At 41.0% G+C, this 19624-nt stretch overlaps 1 protein-coding gene across 2 annotated transcripts in view; it reads right to left on the bottom strand.

The window, feature by feature from the left end:
- Positions 1-19624, bottom strand: part of LOC117511041 (transducin-like enhancer protein 4) — a 151446-nt gene that overhangs the window by 85760 nt on the left and 46062 nt on the right. Inside the window, exons 6-7 of one of the 2 annotated variants that reach the window (XM_034170987.1) lie at positions 1552-1626; positions 1004-1202 (exon numbers count right to left, since the gene is read on the bottom strand). In XM_034170987.1, the coding sequence (XP_034026878.1) occupies positions 1004-1202; positions 1552-1626 (274 nt within the window). Of the gene's footprint in view, positions 1-1003; positions 1206-1551; positions 1627-19624 lie in introns of both variants that reach the window. The other variant, XM_034170986.1, reaches the window with a different exon arrangement.

A 19624-nucleotide genomic window follows, 5' to 3' on the forward strand; every position in this document is an offset into this window, starting at 1 on the left:
GATGTGTGTATGTATATATGTATGTGTATGTGTATATATATGTATATATATATATATATATATATATATATATATATATATATATATATATATATATATATATATATATATATATTGATATCGGTTTAGGTGTGTAGGAATCTATGTGTATATGTGGCAAAGGGTATTACTGGTTGTGGGGAAGAAGGGGTAGAGATAAATAAGCTGATGCTTCACCCTACCCCTTTTCGGACATGTTGGGTACACAGTAGGAACTTTTTTGTTGTTGTCTTTACTGATCTATCTTGTAATTGTTGTTGTATCAAATTTTCGAAATAAACAGTTTTCATTCATTCATTCATTCATTGGTAGCATGGCCCAAGCAGTAGGTCACCCCTCTGAGTCTGGTCTGCTTGAGGTTTCTTCCTCAAATAATCAGATGGAGTTTTTCTTACCACTGTCCCCTGTGTTCTTGCTTTAGGGGTCGGTGAGGTTCGACCTTACTTGTGTGAAGCACCTTGAGGCACCCTTGTTGTGATTTGGCTCTATCTAAACTAAATAAATGAAATTAAATGATAGTCGCTTCATGTTTCTCCCATCTAACCTGGTAGCTGGGTGGACTGGCATGACATGCACGTGACTGTGTCAGGTTTTCAGAAAGGAACAAGTTTCAACCACAGCTATTTGTGATTTTAGACAATTTATCAAACATCTCCCAGTTATCTCTAACTTATTAGCTGATGCTCACTTCTATGGGATATTATACAGGCAAAGCAAAGTTTTTATTTTCATCAAGCTGGTGAATCAGGGTTCATTTTTGTTGTCCACAGCCTATGGTGTTACCAGTGCAGTGAAAATACATCTGTGTCATTTCATTATACTTACTTTTCAGTATTATTGTTCTTCCTGCTTTATTTTTATTGAATTGAACAAGGTAACAACCAAATCTGATTATTTAGCACATACACAGGGAATAACTATGAGTACCAGCACATACTATGCGCAAGCACGCAACCACACTTACCTCTGAGATGCTCACTGTTGCTGTCATGATGTTTCCTCTCGTCTTTGAGTGGCAGCTGGTGACTCAGAGCGGTGGACAGCGCCAGCAGGCTGGCGGTGCTGGCCCCGGGGGCCAGAGGGGGCTGCAGTCCCATCGGGTGGGGTGTGAGTGGGACGGGGAGGGCATGTCCGTGAGAGAGATGCTGAGCCTGGAGCTGCTGCTGCTGAACCATATAGAGAAACACTGATTAAAGCTGGATTTAAAGAGCTGCACGTGAGAAGGAAAACAAGGATTTAATATTTAATACTTGTGTATATTTGTAAAAATTTGCCAATGGTGATCCTTGCACTTTTAGTGTACTTAAATGTATAAATTAAGCTTAAAATAATGAATTTAATTAATTCATTTTAGTCTCATAACAGGTGCTATGAAACATTTCATGCATTTCTCTGTTAGATGAAGTGTAGCGGTGCACATTTGTTATTATCAGCAGTTATTGTTTAATTCTTGTCTTCTTTGCCTTTCTGTTCCTCTCTGTGCTATTTCTTCTGTGTGTGTGTTACACTCACTCCAATGATGGCGTTAAGTTCAGCCATGGTGACCTGTTTGGCCCGCTCCACGGCCTGCACAACCTGCTGCTGATGCTGAGACAAACACAGAAACGATGAGAGTGAGGGAGTGACAGCAAAAGAAGGAAAGAAATTTGTAAACACAAACATCTGGATTTAAATTACCATATCGGCAATTTTGATGTGTAAACGTACATAAGCCTGGCCTGCTTCCGTAGTCGTGTCATATCATAGAGGGATATGCTTTCCAAACTTAATACCCATTACTATATTGGATGATGTTGCAATTGAGGATGGCCCAGTGGTTGTTCCAGCAATAGTAAAGATGATGTGTCTGCTACCTACAACGTGTGTGGAATGTCTCAACTCTAAACCTACTTCTAGGCATCTTATACTCAACAAAAATATAAACGCAACACTTTTGGTTTTGCTCCCATTTTGTATGAGATGAACTCAAAGATCTAAAACTTTTTCCACATACACAATATCACCATTTCCCTCAAATATTGTTCACAAACCAGTCTAAATCTGTGATAGTGAGCACTTCTCCTTTGGTGAGATAATCCATCCCACCTCACAGGTGTGCCATATCAAGATGCTGATTAGACACCATGATTAGTGCACAGGTGTGCCTTAGACTGCCCACAATAAAAGGCCACTCTGAAAGGTGCAGTTTTGTTTTATTGGGGGGGGATACCAGTCAGTATCTGGTGTGTCCACCATTTGCCTCATGCAGTGCAACACATCTCCTTCGCATCATCCGTGAAGAGAACACCTCTCCAATGTGCCAAACGCCAGCGAATGTGAGCATTTGCCCACTCAAGTCGGTTACGACGGCGAACTGGAGTCAGGTCGAGACCCCGATGAGGACGACGAGCATGCAGATGAGCTTCCCTGAGACGATTTCTGACAGTTTGTGCAGAAATTCTTTGGTTATGCAAACCGACTGTTCCAGCAGCTGTCCGAGTGGCTGGTCTCAGATGATCTTGGAGGTGGACATGCTGGATGTGGAGGTCCTGGGTTGGTGTGGTTACACGTGGTCTGCGGTTGTGAGGCTGGTTGGATGTACTGCCAAATTCTCTGAAACGCCTTTGGAGACGGCTTATGGTAGAGAAATGAACATTCAATACACGAGCAACAGCTCTGGTTGACATTCCTGCTGTCAGCATGCCAATTGCACGCTCCCTCAAATCTTGTGACATCTGTGGCATTGTGCTGTGTGATAAAACTGCACCTTTCAGAGTGGCCTTTTATTGTGGGCAGTCTAAGGCACACCTGTGCACTAATCATGGTGTCTAATCAGCATCTTGGTATGGCACACCTGTGAGGTGGGATGGATTATCTCAGCAAAGGAGAAGTGCTCACTATCCACAAGTCTGTCTACTGACTGGGTATTTGTCAAATGTGAAGCTAAGACATCAGGCAGTCTAGCTTCGAGTTCAGTCTTAGTTGAGGAGTTGATGCATCGCTGTAATGATATATAAGGTTGTTGTTCCATTAATCATGGCAGCGAAACTGTAAACTTAATAAGTGGGTGATCAGACACTACTTAGAAAATAGAAAACAATTTGTTCAGATAAATAATACTAAATCAGAATTGTGTAATATTATGTGTGGAGTACCACAAGGGTCGGTACTTGGACCCAAACTGTTTATTTTGTATATCAATGATTTTGTGAATATATCTAATGTACTTGGTAGCATTTTATTTGCTGACGACACAACATTATTTTACTCTGGATCAGATATACAGGAAGTAGCACAAGTGATAAATACAGAGTTGGAAAAAGTGAAATATTGGTTTGATATAAACAGAATGTCACTTAATCTTAATAAAACAAATTTCATATTGTTTAATGACAGACTTAAAAAAAATTATGTGTCATTAAATACAGATGGAATGGACATTCAAAGGGTAAAAGAAACAAAATTTTTAGGAGTTATGATTGATGAAGATTTTACATGAAAGTCACACATAAATTACATAAAAGGAAAGATAGCGAAAGCCATTGCTGTTTTGCATAAAGTTAAATATTCATTAAATAGTTATGGATTATTAACACTGTACAATTCATTGATTGTTCCATATTTGACTTATTTTGTAGAAATCTGGGGATCAACATGTACAACTTATACACAACCTTTATTTATTTTGCAGAAAAGAGCTTTAAAAGTGATTGGCAACAGTCGATTTAGAGATCCATCTAATCCATTGTTTATTAAGTATAGGGTACTTAAATTTCATGATTTAGTTGATTTGAAATTACTACAAATAATGTACCAAGCGAATAACAATACCTTACCAATAAACATTCAAAATATGTTTGAAAAAAGAGTAAGTAGTTATAATTTGAAAGGCATAGAAGTCTTTAAAAAAAACAAGATTCAGAATCAAGATAAAGGAACGGAGTATTGCAGTGAATGGTGTAAAATTATGGAACAACCTCAACAAAGAAATCAAAGAATCAAGGTCGCTTAAATTATTTAAAAACGTATTAAACTTGATGTATTTCGTATGAAACGATGAAATAAGTCAGTGGGCTGTGACAAAGCCAAAAATGTAATCTGTTAAGAATGTTTAGAATGTTTGAAGTTTAAAATGTAATCTATTAGGGATGTAGTCTTTTAAATAATGGTTAAAATTAGGAAAGAAGTCGGTGGCATGTGACAAAGTCACAGAAATGCAATGATGTCAATTGATGATGCTTTGCAAGATTGTATTGTAAAAAAGGGGCAGAATATATGACTTGTTCTTCCAAACTGCTCCTTTTCATTCAATGGTTTGTAATGTTTTGTTAATTTTGCTTTTGCTTTTCTGTTTTTTCTTTTAAATGAATGAAATAAATCCTACTCAAAATATCTGCGTGACCTCAAGCATAAAGCAAGAGGTCTAGAACGGAAATGGCGTCGTTCAAAATTAGAAGTATTTCACCTTGCGTGGCGTGATGCTATCTTAGACTATAAGCATGCATTATTGGCTACAAAGCGGACTTACTACTCTGATTTGATCAACAAAAACAAGCATAACTCAAAGTTCTTGTTTGACATGGTGGCAACACTTTTGCATGGACAACCACCTGTAGGTCGCTCTCCTTTTACAGCACAAGATTTCCTGGATTACTTTGGGAAGAAAATAGAAGACATCAGGTTAAACATATCCCGGCATGCCTTAATCCAGCCACTACACCCTGCTATTGATGTGGACGCCACTACTGAGGTATTACCTAGATTTACAGAATTTGACAGTATCTCACGAGGCATGCTGATAAAACTCATAATGTCAACAAAAAGCACAACCTGTTTATTTGATCCTATACCAACAAAACTGTTTAAGGACCTGTGGCCCACTCTTGGGCCGACTGTGCTGGAAATTATTCATCTTTCTTTAACTTCTGGATCTGTTCCAAAATGTTTCAAATCTGCAGTGATTAAACCATTACTTAAGAAACTTAATCTTGACCCTAGTGTATTGACAAACTATCGGCCGATATCAAATCTATCATTTTTCTCTAAAATTCTGGAAAAAGTGGTGTCACGGCAGCTCGTAGACTATCTTACTGAGAATAATATCTTTGAGCCACTGCAGTCTGCTTTTAGAAAATATCATTCCACAGAGACGGCTCTCACTAAAGTGGTGAATGATCTTCTACTTACAATGGATTCGGACACCACTACGGTTCTGTTGCTGTTAGATCTCAGTGCTGCATTTGATACAGTGGATCATCATATTCTACTTGGTAGGCCGGAAAATAATTTTGGGATTACTGGGACTGCTCTTGCATGGCTGACATCATACTTGACCAGTCTTTCTCTAGCTTTGGAGGCCAGGCGGGGCGAATTGGAGACTCGGCTCCCCACCTTGGAAAATCCTACAGCTAGCCAGGCCCCTGTAGTCGGTGCGGACCAAGGTAGCTTAGCCGCCGTTAGCTGCCCCCCAGCAGATCCCGAGCAGCCGGGAAAGCAGGCCGGCTGGGTGACTGTGAGGAGGAAGCGTAGTCCTAAACAGAAGCCCCCTGTACACCACCAACCCGTTCACATCTCTAACCATTTTTCCCCACTCGGCGACACACCCGCCGAGGAACAAACTCTGGTTATTGGCGACTCTGCTTTGAGAAATGTGAAGTTAGCGACACCAGCGACCATAGTCAATTGTCTTCCAGGGGCCAGAGCAGGCAATATTGAAGGAAATTTGAAACTGCTGGCTAAGGCTAAGCGTAAATTCGGTAAGATTGTAATTCACGTTGGCAGTAATGACACCCGGTTACGCCAATCAGAGGTCACTAAAATTAACATTGATTCGGTGTGTAAATTTGCAAAAACAATGTCGGACTCTGTAGTTTTCTCTGGGCCCCTCCCCAATCGGACCGGGAGTGACATGTTTAGCCGCATGTTCTCCTTGAATTGCTGGCTGTCTGAGTGGTGTCCAAAAAATGAGGTGGGCTTCATAGATAATTGGCAAAGCTTCTGGGGAAACCTGGTCTTGTTAGGAGAGACGGCATCCATCCCACTTTGAATGGAGCAGCTCTCATTTCTAGAAATCTGGAAAATTTTATTAAACCCTCCAAACTGTGACTACCCAGGGTTGGGACCAGGAAGCAGAGTTGTAGTCTTACACACCTCTCTGCAGCTTCTCTCCCCCTGCCATCCCCCCAATACCCCATCCCCGTAGAGACGGTGCCTGCTCCCAGACCACCAACAACCAGTAAAAATCTATTTAAGCATAAAAATTCAAAAAGAAAAAATAATATAGCACCTTCAACTGCATCACAGACTAAAACAGTTAAATGTGGTTTATTAAACATTAGGTCTCTCTCTTCTAAGTCCCTGTTAGTAAATGATATAATAATTGATCAACATATTGATTTATTCTGCCTTACAGAAACCTGGTTACAGCAGGATGAATATGTTAGTTTAAATGAGTCAACACCACCGAGTCACACTAACTGTCAGAATGCTCGTAGCACAGGCCGAGGGGGAGGATTAGCAGCAATCTTCCACTCCAGCTTATTAATTAATCAAAAACCCAGACAGAGCTTTAATTCATTTGAAAGCTTGACTCTTAGACTTGTCCATCCAAATTGGAAGTCCCAAAAACCAGCTTTATTTGTTGTTATCTATCGTCCACCTGGTCGTTACTGTGAGTTTCTCTGTGAATTTTCAGACTTTTTGTCTGACTTAGTGCTTAGCTCAGATAAGATAATTATAGTGGGCGATTTTAACATCCACATAGATGCTGAGAATGACAGCCTCAACACTGCATTTAATCTATTATTAGACTCAACTGGCTTTGCTCAAAATGTAAATGAGTCCACCCACCACTTTAATCATACTTTAGATCTTGTTTTGACTTATGGTATGGAAATTGAAGACTTAACAGTATTCCCTGAAAACCCCCTTCTGTCTGATCATTTCTTAATAACATTTACATTTACTTTAATGGACTACCCAGCAGTGGGGAATAAGTTTCATTACAGTAGAAGTCTTTCGGAAAGCGCTGTAACTAGGTTTAAGGATATGATTCCTTCATTGTTATGTTCTCCAATGCCATATACCAACACAGTGCAGAGTAGCTACCTAAACTCTGTGAGTGAGATAGCTTATCTCGTCAATAGTTTTACATCCTCATTGAGCACAACTTTGGATGCTGTAGCTCCTCTGAAAAAAAGAGCCTTAAATCAGAAGTGCCTGACTCCGTGGTATAACTCACAAACTCGCAGCTTAAAGCAAATAACCCGTAAATTGGAGAGGAAATGGCGTCTCACTAATTTAGAAGATCTTCACTTAGCCTGGAAAAAGAGTCTGTTGCTCTATAAAAAAGCCCTCCGTAAAGCTAGGACATCTTACTACTCATCACTAATTGAAGAAAGTAAGAACAACCCCAGGTTTCTTTTCAGCACTGTAGCCAGGCTGACAAAGAGTCAGAGCTCTATTGAGCCGAGTATTCCTTTAACTTTAACTAGTAATTACTTCATGACTTTCTTTGCTTATAAAATTTTAACTATTAGAGAAAAAATTACTCATAGCCATCCCAAAGACATATCTTTATGTTCGACTGCTTTCAGTAATGCTGGTATTTGGTTAGACGCTTTCTCTCCGATTGTTCTGTCTGAGTTATTTTAAATATGATGATCAATCTATCTTTATTAGTTGGCTATGTACCACAGGCTTTTAAGGTGGCAGTAATTAAACCATTACTTAAAAAGCCATCACTTGACCCAGCTATCTTAGCCAATTATAGGCCAATCTCCAACCTTCCTTTTCTCTCAAAAATTCTTGGAAGGGTAGTTGTAAAACAGCTAACTGATCATCTGCAAAGGAATGGTCTATTTGAAGAGTTTCAGTCAGGTTTCAAAATTCATCATAGTACAGAAACAGCATTAGTGAAGGTTACAAATGATCTTCTTATGGCCTCAGACAGTGGACCCATCTCTGTGCTTGTCCTGTTAGACCTCAGTGCTGCTTTTGATACTGTTGACCATAAAATAAAATTTTATTACAGAGATTAGAGCATGCCATAGGTATTAAAGGCACTGCGCTGCGGTGGTTTGAATCATATTTATCTAATAGATTACAATTTGTTCATGTAAATGGGGAGTCTTCTTCACCGACTAAGGTTGGTTATGGAGTTCCACAAGGTTCTGTGCTAGGACCAATTTTATTCACTTTATACATGCTTCCCTCAGGCAGCATTATTAGATAGCATTGCTTAAATTTTCATTGTTACGCAGATGATACCCAGCTTTATCTATCCATGAAGCCAGAGGACACACACCAATGAGTTAAACTGCAGGAATGTCTTACAGACATAAAGACATGGATGACCTCTAATTTCCTGCTTTTAAATTCAGATAAAACTGAAGTTATTGTACTTCGCCCCACAAATCCTAGAAACATGGTGTCTAACCAGATCCTTACTCTGGATGGCATTACCCTGACCTCTAGTAATACTGTGAGAAATCTTGGAGTCATTTTTGATCAGGATATGTCCTTCAATGCGTATACTAAGCAAATATGTAGGACTGCTTTTTTACATTTGCGCAATATCTCTAAAATTAGAAAGGTCTTGTCTCAGACTGATGCTGAAAAACTAATTCATGCATTTATTTCCTCTAGGCTGTAGTTCCCTGAAAAGCCTTCAGTTAATTCAAAATGCTGCAGCTAGAGTACTGACAGGGACAAGAAGGAGAGAGCATATTTCACCCATATTGGCCTCTCTTCATTGGCTTTCTGTTAATTCTAGAATAGAATTTAAAATTATTCTTCTTATTTATAAGGTTTTGAATAATCAGGTCCCATCTTATCTTAGGGACCTCTTAGTACCATATCACCCCAATACAGCGCTTCGCTCTCAGACTGCAGGCTTACTTGTAGTTCCTAGGGTTTGTAAGAGTTGAATGGGAGGCAGAGCCTTCAGCTTTCAGGCTCCTCTCCTGTGGAACCAGCTCCCAATTCGGATCAGGGAGACAGACACCCTCTCTACTTTTAAGATTAGGCTTAAAACTTTCCTTTTTGCTAAAGCTTATAGTTAGGGCTGGATCAGGTGACCCTGAACCATCCCTTAGTTATGCTGCTATAGACTTAGACTGCTGGGGGGTTTCCCATGATGCACTGAGTGTTTCTTTCTCTTTTTGCTCTGTATGCAACACTCTGCATTTAATCATTAGTGATTGATATCTGCTCTCTTCCACAGCATGTCTTTTTCCTGATTCTCTCCCCTCAGCCCCAACCAGTCCCAGCAGAAGACTGCCCCTCCCTGAGCCTGGTTCTGCTGGAGGTTTCTTCCTGTTAAAAGGGAGTTTTTCCTTCCCACTGTCGCCAAGTGCTTGCTCATAGGGGGTCGTTTTGACCGTTGGGGTTTTTCTGTAATTATTGTATGGCTTTTGCCTTGCAATATAAAGCACCTTGGGGCAACTGTTGTTGTGATTTGGCGCTATATAAATAAAATTGATTTGATTTGATTTCTCAATGTGTTCTGTACAGTAACACTACCTCTAACCTTAGTGACTTGAAATTTGGGGTTCCACAGGGGTCTGTCTTAGGCCCCCTGCTTTTCTCCCTTTATATAGCACCCCTTGGGCACATATTGCGGCATTTTGGGATTACCTTTCACTGCTATGCAGATGATACTCAGTTATACATGCCGATAACTGCTGGTAATCTCATTCACATAAAATCCTTAGAAGATTGCCTTGCAGCAGTGAGAAATTGGATGTCTAGAAACTTCCTACTTTTAAACTCTGATAAGACTGAAATGATAGTTCTTGGTCCAGTGAGACATCGGCATCAATTTGACCAGTTAACGCTCAGCCTCGGCTCGTGTGTCATCACACTGACAAAGTGAGGAACCTTGGGGTAATTTTTGATCCTTCGTTGTCCTTTGGCCTCCACATTAGAAATATTACTAGGACTGCTTTCTTCCACCTGCGAAATATAGCGAAGATTCGTCCCATCCTGTCTATGGCTGATGCTGAGACCCTGATCCATCTATTTATCTCTTCCAGATTGGACTACTGCAATGTTCTATTTTCTGGTTTACCGCAGTCTAGCATGAGGGGTCTCCAATTGGTTCAAAATGCTGCAGCCAGACTTTTGACACGAAGAAGAAAGTTCGACCACATTACACCCATTTTGGCATCCCTTCACTGGCTTCCTGTCCCAGTGAGATCAGATTTTAAGGTTCTGCTACTAACCTATAAAATTATTCATGGACTGGCACCTCCCTACCTAGCTGACCTAATTAAACCTTATGTACCGGCCCGGGCTTTACGTTCTCAGGGTGCAGGACTACTTTGTGTCCCTAAGGTGAATAAGAAGTCTGTGGGTCACAGAGCTTTCTCTAATCGTGCCCCTGTTCTGTGGAATGATCTCCCTGCATCAATAAAAGTCAGATTCTGTGGAGACTTTCAAGTCCAGACTTAAGACGCACTTATTTTCCCCTTCATATGGCTAGCATACTGGTAGTTTTGTTTTATGCTTTTTACTCTTTTAATTCATTTTGTTAGTAATTGGAGCAGCCCGCGGCCTCAACTTTACTTAAATTCTGGGTCTTTTAGAGAAGTTTAGGGCTAGTGCCTGGCGATCACCTTAGTATTTCTCTGTTTTTCTTGTTGTTTAATGCTGACAAATTATACAGTATTTTTGGTGTTTCTGATGTTGGGAAGGTGTCGTAGCATGGACCCACAACAGGGGGCGCTAAAGAACGGACAATGAATTACCCAAAAAGTAACAATTTAATGTTGTGACAACACACAACTAAACACACAAAATCAGTAAAGTCAATTAACACCAGGTGACGTGTGGGCAGGCTCGAAGATAGAAGACCCCCGACGAGAGAAGAGCCGCGTCCCACACGGCTTCCACCACCAACGGTCTGAAGAACACTGGAGCCGCCACGTCCCGAATCCCCAGGTGGCTTCTGTCTTCGGCTGTCAATCCTGGTACTGCTGGCAGAAAACAAGGACAAGATGAATGAGTGTGAATCCGCACACTCAGTAATCCACAGTCTGCACTCAGTTAGGAGGGAGCACCTCCACCTCCAATCACACACTCGTGCAGCTCCTGTTTAACCACTTATCTTGGTTTGGGGTGTGAGGCGAAGCTGTCGCTGATCACACCAAACGCCAATCCCACAGATAAGGCAGAACACCACAGGATAACGGCTGCAAAAGAAGTTCAGATTATCACTCAACGATTTGAGTCAGCAGAGAATATTACCTCTTCGGTAGTTGATTTCTCGGCAGGGGAGGTGGAGTTGCAGTCCGGCTTATATAGTGGTGTAGATGAGTGACAGCTGGTGCGATGAGTGACAGCTGTCACTTCTTCTGGGTCTGGCGCCCTCTCGTGCTTGGAGCCCGCACTCCAAGCAGGGTGCCCTCTGGTGGTGGTGGGCCAGCAGTACCTCCTCTTCAGCGGCCCACATAACATCTGATGCCTGATTCTGTTTTTTCTCTCTGTTTAAGGTGCAGTTCCATCCAGAGATAGGAGTTGTGTTCGTGTTGGCAATCCTCCTGTCCTGTACGCCAATAGCATTTCTTGTATATTCGTCCATGAATCGTTCTGTGAATTGTTCTGTAATTTATGTTTTGTAGCATGGCCCAAGCAGAGGGTCACCCCTTTGAGTCTGGTCTGCTTGAGATTTCTTCCTCAGAGGGAGTTTTTCCTTACCACTGTTGCTCTGGGGGTTGGTAAGGTTAGACCTTACCTGTGTGAAGCACTTTGAGGCAACTCTGTTGTGATCTGGCGCCATATAAATGAAAATAAAATTGAAAATTGAAATTGAAAAAAGCGTGAAGCATTTTCTACGCCATACGATGCAAACACATTAGGCAACTTAAAAAGTACTTTCAAAAGAATTATTTCTTTGTGGATGTACTGCCAGGTACAATACAACTTAAATACAATTCCTAAAGGTCAATAAAATGATCATAAAAAACTAATTTTCATGTAAATTGCAGGTAGCCACAAAAAAACAATTTTTTTAAGTAAAAGGTGGACACACATTTTCATTATTCATAAGTATTTATAAATTATACATATTTTAGTGTTTTATCATTAAATGTTTTAGTTTTTTAATGTGCCTAAAACTCTGGCACAGTACTTTATCTTTCCTGAGTACCACAAAATTAACTTTATTTTAGTTAGGAATTAACATCAAGTCGCTGACACCTGAAACCTCCTTGGGTTAGATGAAAAATTCCAGTGTCTGGGTTTTTTAAATCATAAAACAACAACAACAACAACAATAACAAGAGCAATCTCAGATTTCTGATGTCCGCCAATCTGGATCTGGATCACCTCCAAAATTCATCGGAGTCTTCCATGCTCTAATATCTATCTGTGGTGCAAATTTGGTGAGTATCTGTGAAGTAGTTTTGACATAATCCTTCAAAGCCTATATAAAGTGAAATCTTGATCCAGATTCTGGATCCGGATCCAGATCACTTCCAAAATTTAATGGAGTCTTCCATGGCCTAATATGTATCAGTGGTAACAATTTGGTGAGAATCCGTGAAGTAGTTTTGACGGAATCCTTCAAAGCCGATATAAAGTACAACTTGATCCCGAATCCAGATTCAGATCATATCCAAAATTTAATGGAGTAATCCATGGCCTAATATCCACCTGTGGTGAAAATTTTATCAAAATCCATTCAGTAGTTTTGACGTACTTCTGCTAACAGTAATCCTTCAAAGCCTATATAAGTGAAACTTGATCAAGAATCCGGATCTGAATTCGGAACACCTCCAAAATTTCATGACCTATTATCTATCTGTGGTGAAAAATTTGTCAAAATCCATTCAGTAGTTTTAACATAATCCTGCTACAGAAAAATAAATTAACTCCGATGATTTTATTAGGTCCTTGGTGGAAGTAATAATAATAATAGTATTATTATTATTATTATTATTATTATTATCATGTTTTTCAGTGAAAACTTGCTCAGCAAAATCCCACAGTGTTTCATTTGTGATTCTGCTATAAAATTCTGACCAGATTCAGATTCTACTATGATGAAATTGTATTAGGAATAAACTGGATGACTTCTTCAGTGTTCAACTTCTTGGAGCCACAAGAAAGTTTCAAGTGTCTGAATTAATTAAGGCCAACTCAAAAATGACAGGATAAAGCATAATTAACATCTCCTCTTCAATTTTATGATTTGGCAGTAACATAGTGTGTGTGATAAGTCTATATATTGAGCTGAAACATACAAATAGCTGGTATGGTCCTGAAAGAAGTCTGTGGCATCCACATTAGGGAACTGTGACAACAAATGGAGGCAACATATCAAAAGATTGTGCTGCGTCAGAGAATCATTCCCAAATAGATCTGGGAAATTTGAAAGTCTCAGGGGACATATGAAAACAAAAGAAAAAAGAGCAGCTACTTACGGTGATTACGTGTAGCTCATCCGGTCCAGATGGGGATGAGATTTTGTTAGAATATAACTGGCAGTTTGTGGAACCATCAGTGTTTGAAAAATCAAACATCCGGAGTTCAGCTGTACCAGACTGATCCGCTACTCGAGATCTGTGTTTGTGACTATAAAGTGGTCTATGTGCATCTTCAGTATAATGTAATATCTGTACAAATAAGATCTGGCAGCTGGAAATAACAGCAAGCAACAATCTCAGAGTGTGAAACAACAGCGTATCAATTACAGAGGTAAAGAATACTGAATCTGAAAGATGGGTTAGAACAGGTGTCTTTAAAATGTGGTAACTGCCTTATTGCTTACATTTTCTGTTCAGATGTTCTACTGTAGGATGAGGTTGTGATTACAGATTTGTTGGATGAAGTCTAAAACCTGGGTGAAGATGTATGACAAGACAAATATCTGTTCAATCAGATTCAGGTCTGGTCTCTGGCTGGGCCACTCAAGGACCTTCAAAGGGTTGTACTGAAGTTACTCCTTTGATATCTTGGCTGTGTGCTTAGGGTCATTGTCCTGCTGAAAGATGAACCGTCACCCAGTCTGGGGTCAAGAGTGCTCTAGAACAGATTTTCATCTAGGATGTCTCTATACATTGCTGCATTCATCTTTCCCTCAATCCTGACTAGTCTCCCAGTTCCTGCAGCTGAAAAACATCCCCACAGCATGATGCTGCCACCACCATGCTTCACTGTAGGGATGGTGCCTGGTTTCCTCCAAACATGACGCCTGGCATTCATGCCAAAGAGTTCAATCTTTGTCTCATCAGACCAGAGAATTTTGTTTCTCATGGTCTGAGAGTCCTTCAGGTGCTTTTTGGCAAACTCCAGGTGGGCTTCCATGTGCCTTTTAGTAAAGAGTGGCTTGCCTCTGGCCACTCTACCACACAGGCCTGATTGGTGGATTGCTGTAGAGATGGTTGTCCTTCTAGATGATTCTCCTCTCTCCACAGAGGAATGCTGAAGATATGACAGAGTGACCATCGGGTTCTTGGTCACCTCCCTGACTAAGGTGCTTCTCCCCCGATCGTGCAGTTTAGATGGACAACCAACTCTAGGAAGAATCCTGGTGTATCTGAACTTCTTCCATTTATGGATGATAGAGGTCATTGGGCTCACTGGGACCTTTAAAGCAACAGAAATGTTTCTGTACTCTTCCCCAAATTTATGTCTCAAGACAATCCTGTCTTGGAGGTCTACACACAATTCCTCTGACTTTGTGTTTGGTTTGTGCTCTGACATGCACTGTCAACTGTGGGACCTTATATGTAGACAGGTGTGTGCCTTTCCAAATTATGTCCAATCAGCTGAATTTACCCCAGGTGGACTCCAACATAGCTGTAGAAACATCTCATGGATGATCAGTGGAAACAGGATGCACCTGAGCGCAAATTTGCGCTTCATGGCAAAGGCTGTGAATGCTTATGTACTTGTGATTTCTTAGTTTTTTTAAAATAAATTTGCAAGCAAGTCTCTTTGGCTGCTCCCTTGTTTTCACTCAGGGTTGCCACGGCAGATCCAAGGTGGATCTGCAGGTTGATTTGGCACAGGTTTTATGTCGGATGTCTTTCCTGACACAACTCCACATTTCATGGAGAAATGTGGCAGGGGTGGGGTTCAGACCAGGAACCTTCTGTACTAAAAGCAAGTGCACTAACCACTTGGCCAGCACCACCACTTTTAATAAATTTGCAAAAATAAAAAAGAAGCTTTTTTCACATTGTCATTATGGGGTACTGTGTGTAGAAGTTTGATGGAAAAAAAAATGAATTTAATCCATTTTGGAATAAAGCTGTAACATTAAAAAATGTGAAAAAAGTGAAGTGCTGTGAATACTTTCTGGACACACCGTATAAATTGAATACAGCACTGTCCAGAAGACAGAGCACCTCGCAATATCAGTCTGATACAAAACATACAGATGCACTGACACGGCATCCGATTTAATCATTTAAAATACACACAATTGGTTATTCTTAAAATTAATCTCCATCCTATCTGAAAAGAAAGAAAGAAATCTGAAGCAAGAGATGGACAGACAGACTGCTAACCAAGCAATGTCATCCAAAGGGTGAGAGAAAGTGAGTGAGCGAGAGCAGCGAGACTCATCTCCAAGGGCAAAACATCAAAGCAGTCCATAGATGAAAGAGTTCATCAGGTGTGAAAATGAACCTGACCACAGTTCGGCAACACCTCTGCAGGGTCCAATGCTGCCTACGGACACTGCTTTCAAACACAAGCAAAAGGAGCAACAAGTCTTCCAAGTACTGACCTGTAGCTTTTAAAGAATTGTGTCCACTAATTCCCATCATTGATGACATGGATGAACAGCATAAAAATGTTGAAGATATTTCCAAATAAAGAAAATTTGCTGCTCATTTTAGGCTTTTCATTTAAAATTCATAACAATATTGTTATTTCCGCACACTGGGCCTCATGTATCAATGTTGCGCACTTGTGGCGTAAATTTACGGCGTAAACTTGAAATACACCAAAGTCACCGTGACATGTATCAAGCAGTGCGCACCTGCCCATTTCTTGCGTACGCCTGACGTGATCTTGATAAATGCGGCGGGTGGAAACAATCGTAATTATAATAAACACACCCATAAATATTCAGACTCCGCTTCAGACACACCCTCATTTTACGACATGGAAGTCGGGAAGACGGCAAAGAAAAAGAACTCCACCAATCACGACGCGTGCCAATAGAGCGTCAAAAGCAGCTGTCGTATCAATTGTTTTGTAGTATACGAGGTCTGTCCATAAAGTATAGGTCCTTTTTATTTTTTTCAAAAACTATATGGATTTCATTCATATGTTTTTACGTCAGACATGCTTGAACTCTCGTGCGCATGCGTGAGTTTTTCCACGCCTGTCGGTGATGTAATTCGCCTGTGAGCACTCCTTGTGGGAGGAGTCATCCAGCCCCTCGTCGGAATTCCTTTGTCTGAGAAGTTGCTGAGAGACTGGCGCTTTGTTTGATCAAAATTTTTTCTAAACCTGTGAGACACATCGAAGTGGACATGGTTCGAAAAATTAAGCTGGTCTTCAGTGAAAATTTTAACAGCTGATGAGAGATTTTGAGGTGATTCTGTCGCTTTAAGGACTTTTCACGGTGCGAGACGTCACGCAGCGCTCTCAGGCAGCGTCATCAGCCTGTTTCAAGCTTAAAACCTCCACATTTCAGGCTCTGTTGATCCAGGACGTCGTGAGAGAACAGAGAAGTTTCAGAAGAAGTCGGTTTCAGCATTTTATCCGGATATTCCACTGTTAAAGGAGATTTTTTTAATGAAAGACGTGCAGACAGATTGCAGCGTCGGCTCGCAGCCGCCGCGACGCTCCGTCACAGGAAAAACACCTCTGTTGGAAGCCTTGAGGACAAGTTAGAACATGTCCAGCTGATAAACAATTTCTCATATACTCACTCCACTGAAAGCCATCAAACGCCAACTGGATTTTAACAAATGGTTATCAATACGGAGGTGTTTTTCCTGTGCTGCCGCGCCGCGTCGGCTGCGTCCCGACGCGCGGACCCGTCCGCACGTCTTTCATTAAAAAAATCTCCTTTAACAGTGGAATATCCGGATAAAATGCTGAAACCGACTTCTTCTGAAATGTCTCTGTTCTCTCACGACGTCCTGGATCAATAGAGCCTGAAATGTGGAGGTTTTAAACTTGAAACAGGCTGATGATGGTGCCTGAGAGCGCTGCACGACGTCTCGCACCGTGAAAAGTCCTTAAAGCGACAGAATCACCTCAAAATCTCTCATCAGCTGTTAAAATTTTCACTGAAAACCAGCTTAATTTTTCGAACCATGTCCACTTCGATGTGTCTCACAGGTTTAGAAAAAATTTTGATCAAACAAAGCGCCAGTCTCTCAGCAACTTCTCAGACAAAGGAATTCCGACGAGGGGCTGGACGACTCCTCCCACAAGGAGTGCTGACAGGCGAATGACGTCACCGACAGGCGTGGGAAAACTTGCACGAGGGTTCAAGCATGTCTGACGTAAAAACATATGAATGAAATCCATATAGTTTTTGAAAAAAATAAAAAGGACCTATACTTTACGGACAGCCCTCGTATAATCAATAAAGTGTTACAGTGGTCCCTCATTAATCGCTGGAGTTACGTTCTAAAAAATAGCCTGAAATACGCGAAACCGCGACGTAGTCAGGGTTATTTTTACAATTATTATAGACGTTTCAAAGCTGTAAAACCCCTCACTACACAGTTTATACACTTTCTCAATCAGGCATGAACATTTTCTCACTTTTCTCTCGTGTGTAAACACTCTCAAAGTTCAAACCTTAGTAGGAAAATAATACCAAACTGTTTTCAGGCCCAAACATTTGTTTGAGAAATAAAAATAGAACGTTTTCCTATAAATAATTATGATGGCATTTAGAACTAACAAATTAATTTTAACGATCAACGAACGAGGTCGGACACATAAGAAATTATTAATAGTGACTCACCAGTATTTCACAGATCGGGCCTCTGCGTCCTGATGCCGCGCCTTTTCCCACTCACATCTTGCTGCAGCAGGTGTATGTTTCCGTGTGACAAACACAGTTATGAGTAGTTGTTGGCGCTCTTTTCTCTTCTGGGCAACTCTTATAAACAGATACGCAGAACACAGAACACTGTAAAAAAAAAAAAGGCATGCAAAATTGGACTAAATACTCCGCGAGACTCCGAGGCCACGACAGGTGAACGGCGTTATAGCGAGGGACCACTGTATTCTCTTTTCACATGTCAATAATTCTTGACGTGGATATTTGCTCGCTCAATAAGACATGCCTAATCTGTCAGATTTCTTTATTTTTAAAATGTATTTCTGTATTTATTTTATTGTGACAACCGAATGGAGATGACAAAACCTGATTGCAGCACGGGCGAATTAAGGGAATGACGAAACTACAGTTGTTATTATCAATTTCATTGTCTAAAACGATCACACCACATAAAGTTAAGCTCAGCGCTGCTCTGGCTCCAGGCTCGAAGTCTGGAGAAAAACGCGAGCAGCGCTTTTCTTCCTGTCAGCGCTGTGACCACAGATCGTGCTCCATAACAATCCCTCAAAGGTGGGATTTGTATTGATTATTATGTAGTATAATCAGGAAAGTGTTATTTATGTAACATATGCGTTGATTTGTATAATGGCACTGTTTATCATGTTGATCATCTTCATTTTTATGTGGATTCCAGCGCTGGTTCATTTTGGTGTATAATTTACGCCACCTCTCGACCTGGTGTATATTTTCAGCGCAGCGTACGCCAACGACCACATTGATAAATGCCAAGTAGCGCAGCCGTTTTGGCGTACACCCCATATACGCTCAAATATCGCCGTACGCAACGTTGATACATGAGGCCCACTGAGACTTCACTGTCCCCTCACACTTTAAAGGGACATTTGCATTTTTTTTTCCTGCTGATGCACATCATTTTGTGATGGTAAATGTTTTGTTCTGTGGGGGAAAAAATACTGAATGATTGAGGTGTGATCCCAACACACATTACATAGGCAAAATATGGTCCTAGGCCACTCAGTGCATGCAAACAATGATGATCCCCACAAGCAGCTCTGATGTCATTCTGTCAGTGTCTGAAGGCTTGCGTCAGATAGTTTCTTCAGACTCTGACAGAGAAGATGGTATTATGGCTGTATTAGTCATCAGTCTGACAAGATTGAGCCAAATTAATCTGAAGCAGATGGAAAAAGGAGCAAATATAGTTCTTTTTAACAGGGAATTTCCACCCTTGTTCTTTAAATAAATCCCCTCCGTTCAAACAGGCGGCTGACGTGCATGGAGAGTAGACAGACTGAGGCCACTTCATCCTGTTCCAAGCGGGTGGCTCAGACCGGAACTCCGCCAGCCCGAGCAGCACACTCCATCTATCTTTGGCTCTCCGCGTGCACGGCACGGGCCCCGATTCTCATTTTCAATGCAGGTGCTTTGGAGGGCAGAGCCTTCTCAAGCGGCATAGCCCAGGACACGGCTGTAAGAGTGTGTGTATGTGTGTCTGCGTAATAATGTGTGTCTGGATCTGACCGCAATCCTTCTTCTTTATTTTTGTCCCCTCACCAGAACACATACAACATAAATAAAGAACATGGATCTGCAACAAAACAT

This window comes from Thalassophryne amazonica, chromosome 5 (genome assembly GCF_902500255.1).
Source record: "Thalassophryne amazonica chromosome 5, fThaAma1.1, whole genome shotgun sequence".
NCBI lineage: Eukaryota > Metazoa > Chordata > Actinopteri > Batrachoidiformes > Batrachoididae > Thalassophryne > Thalassophryne amazonica.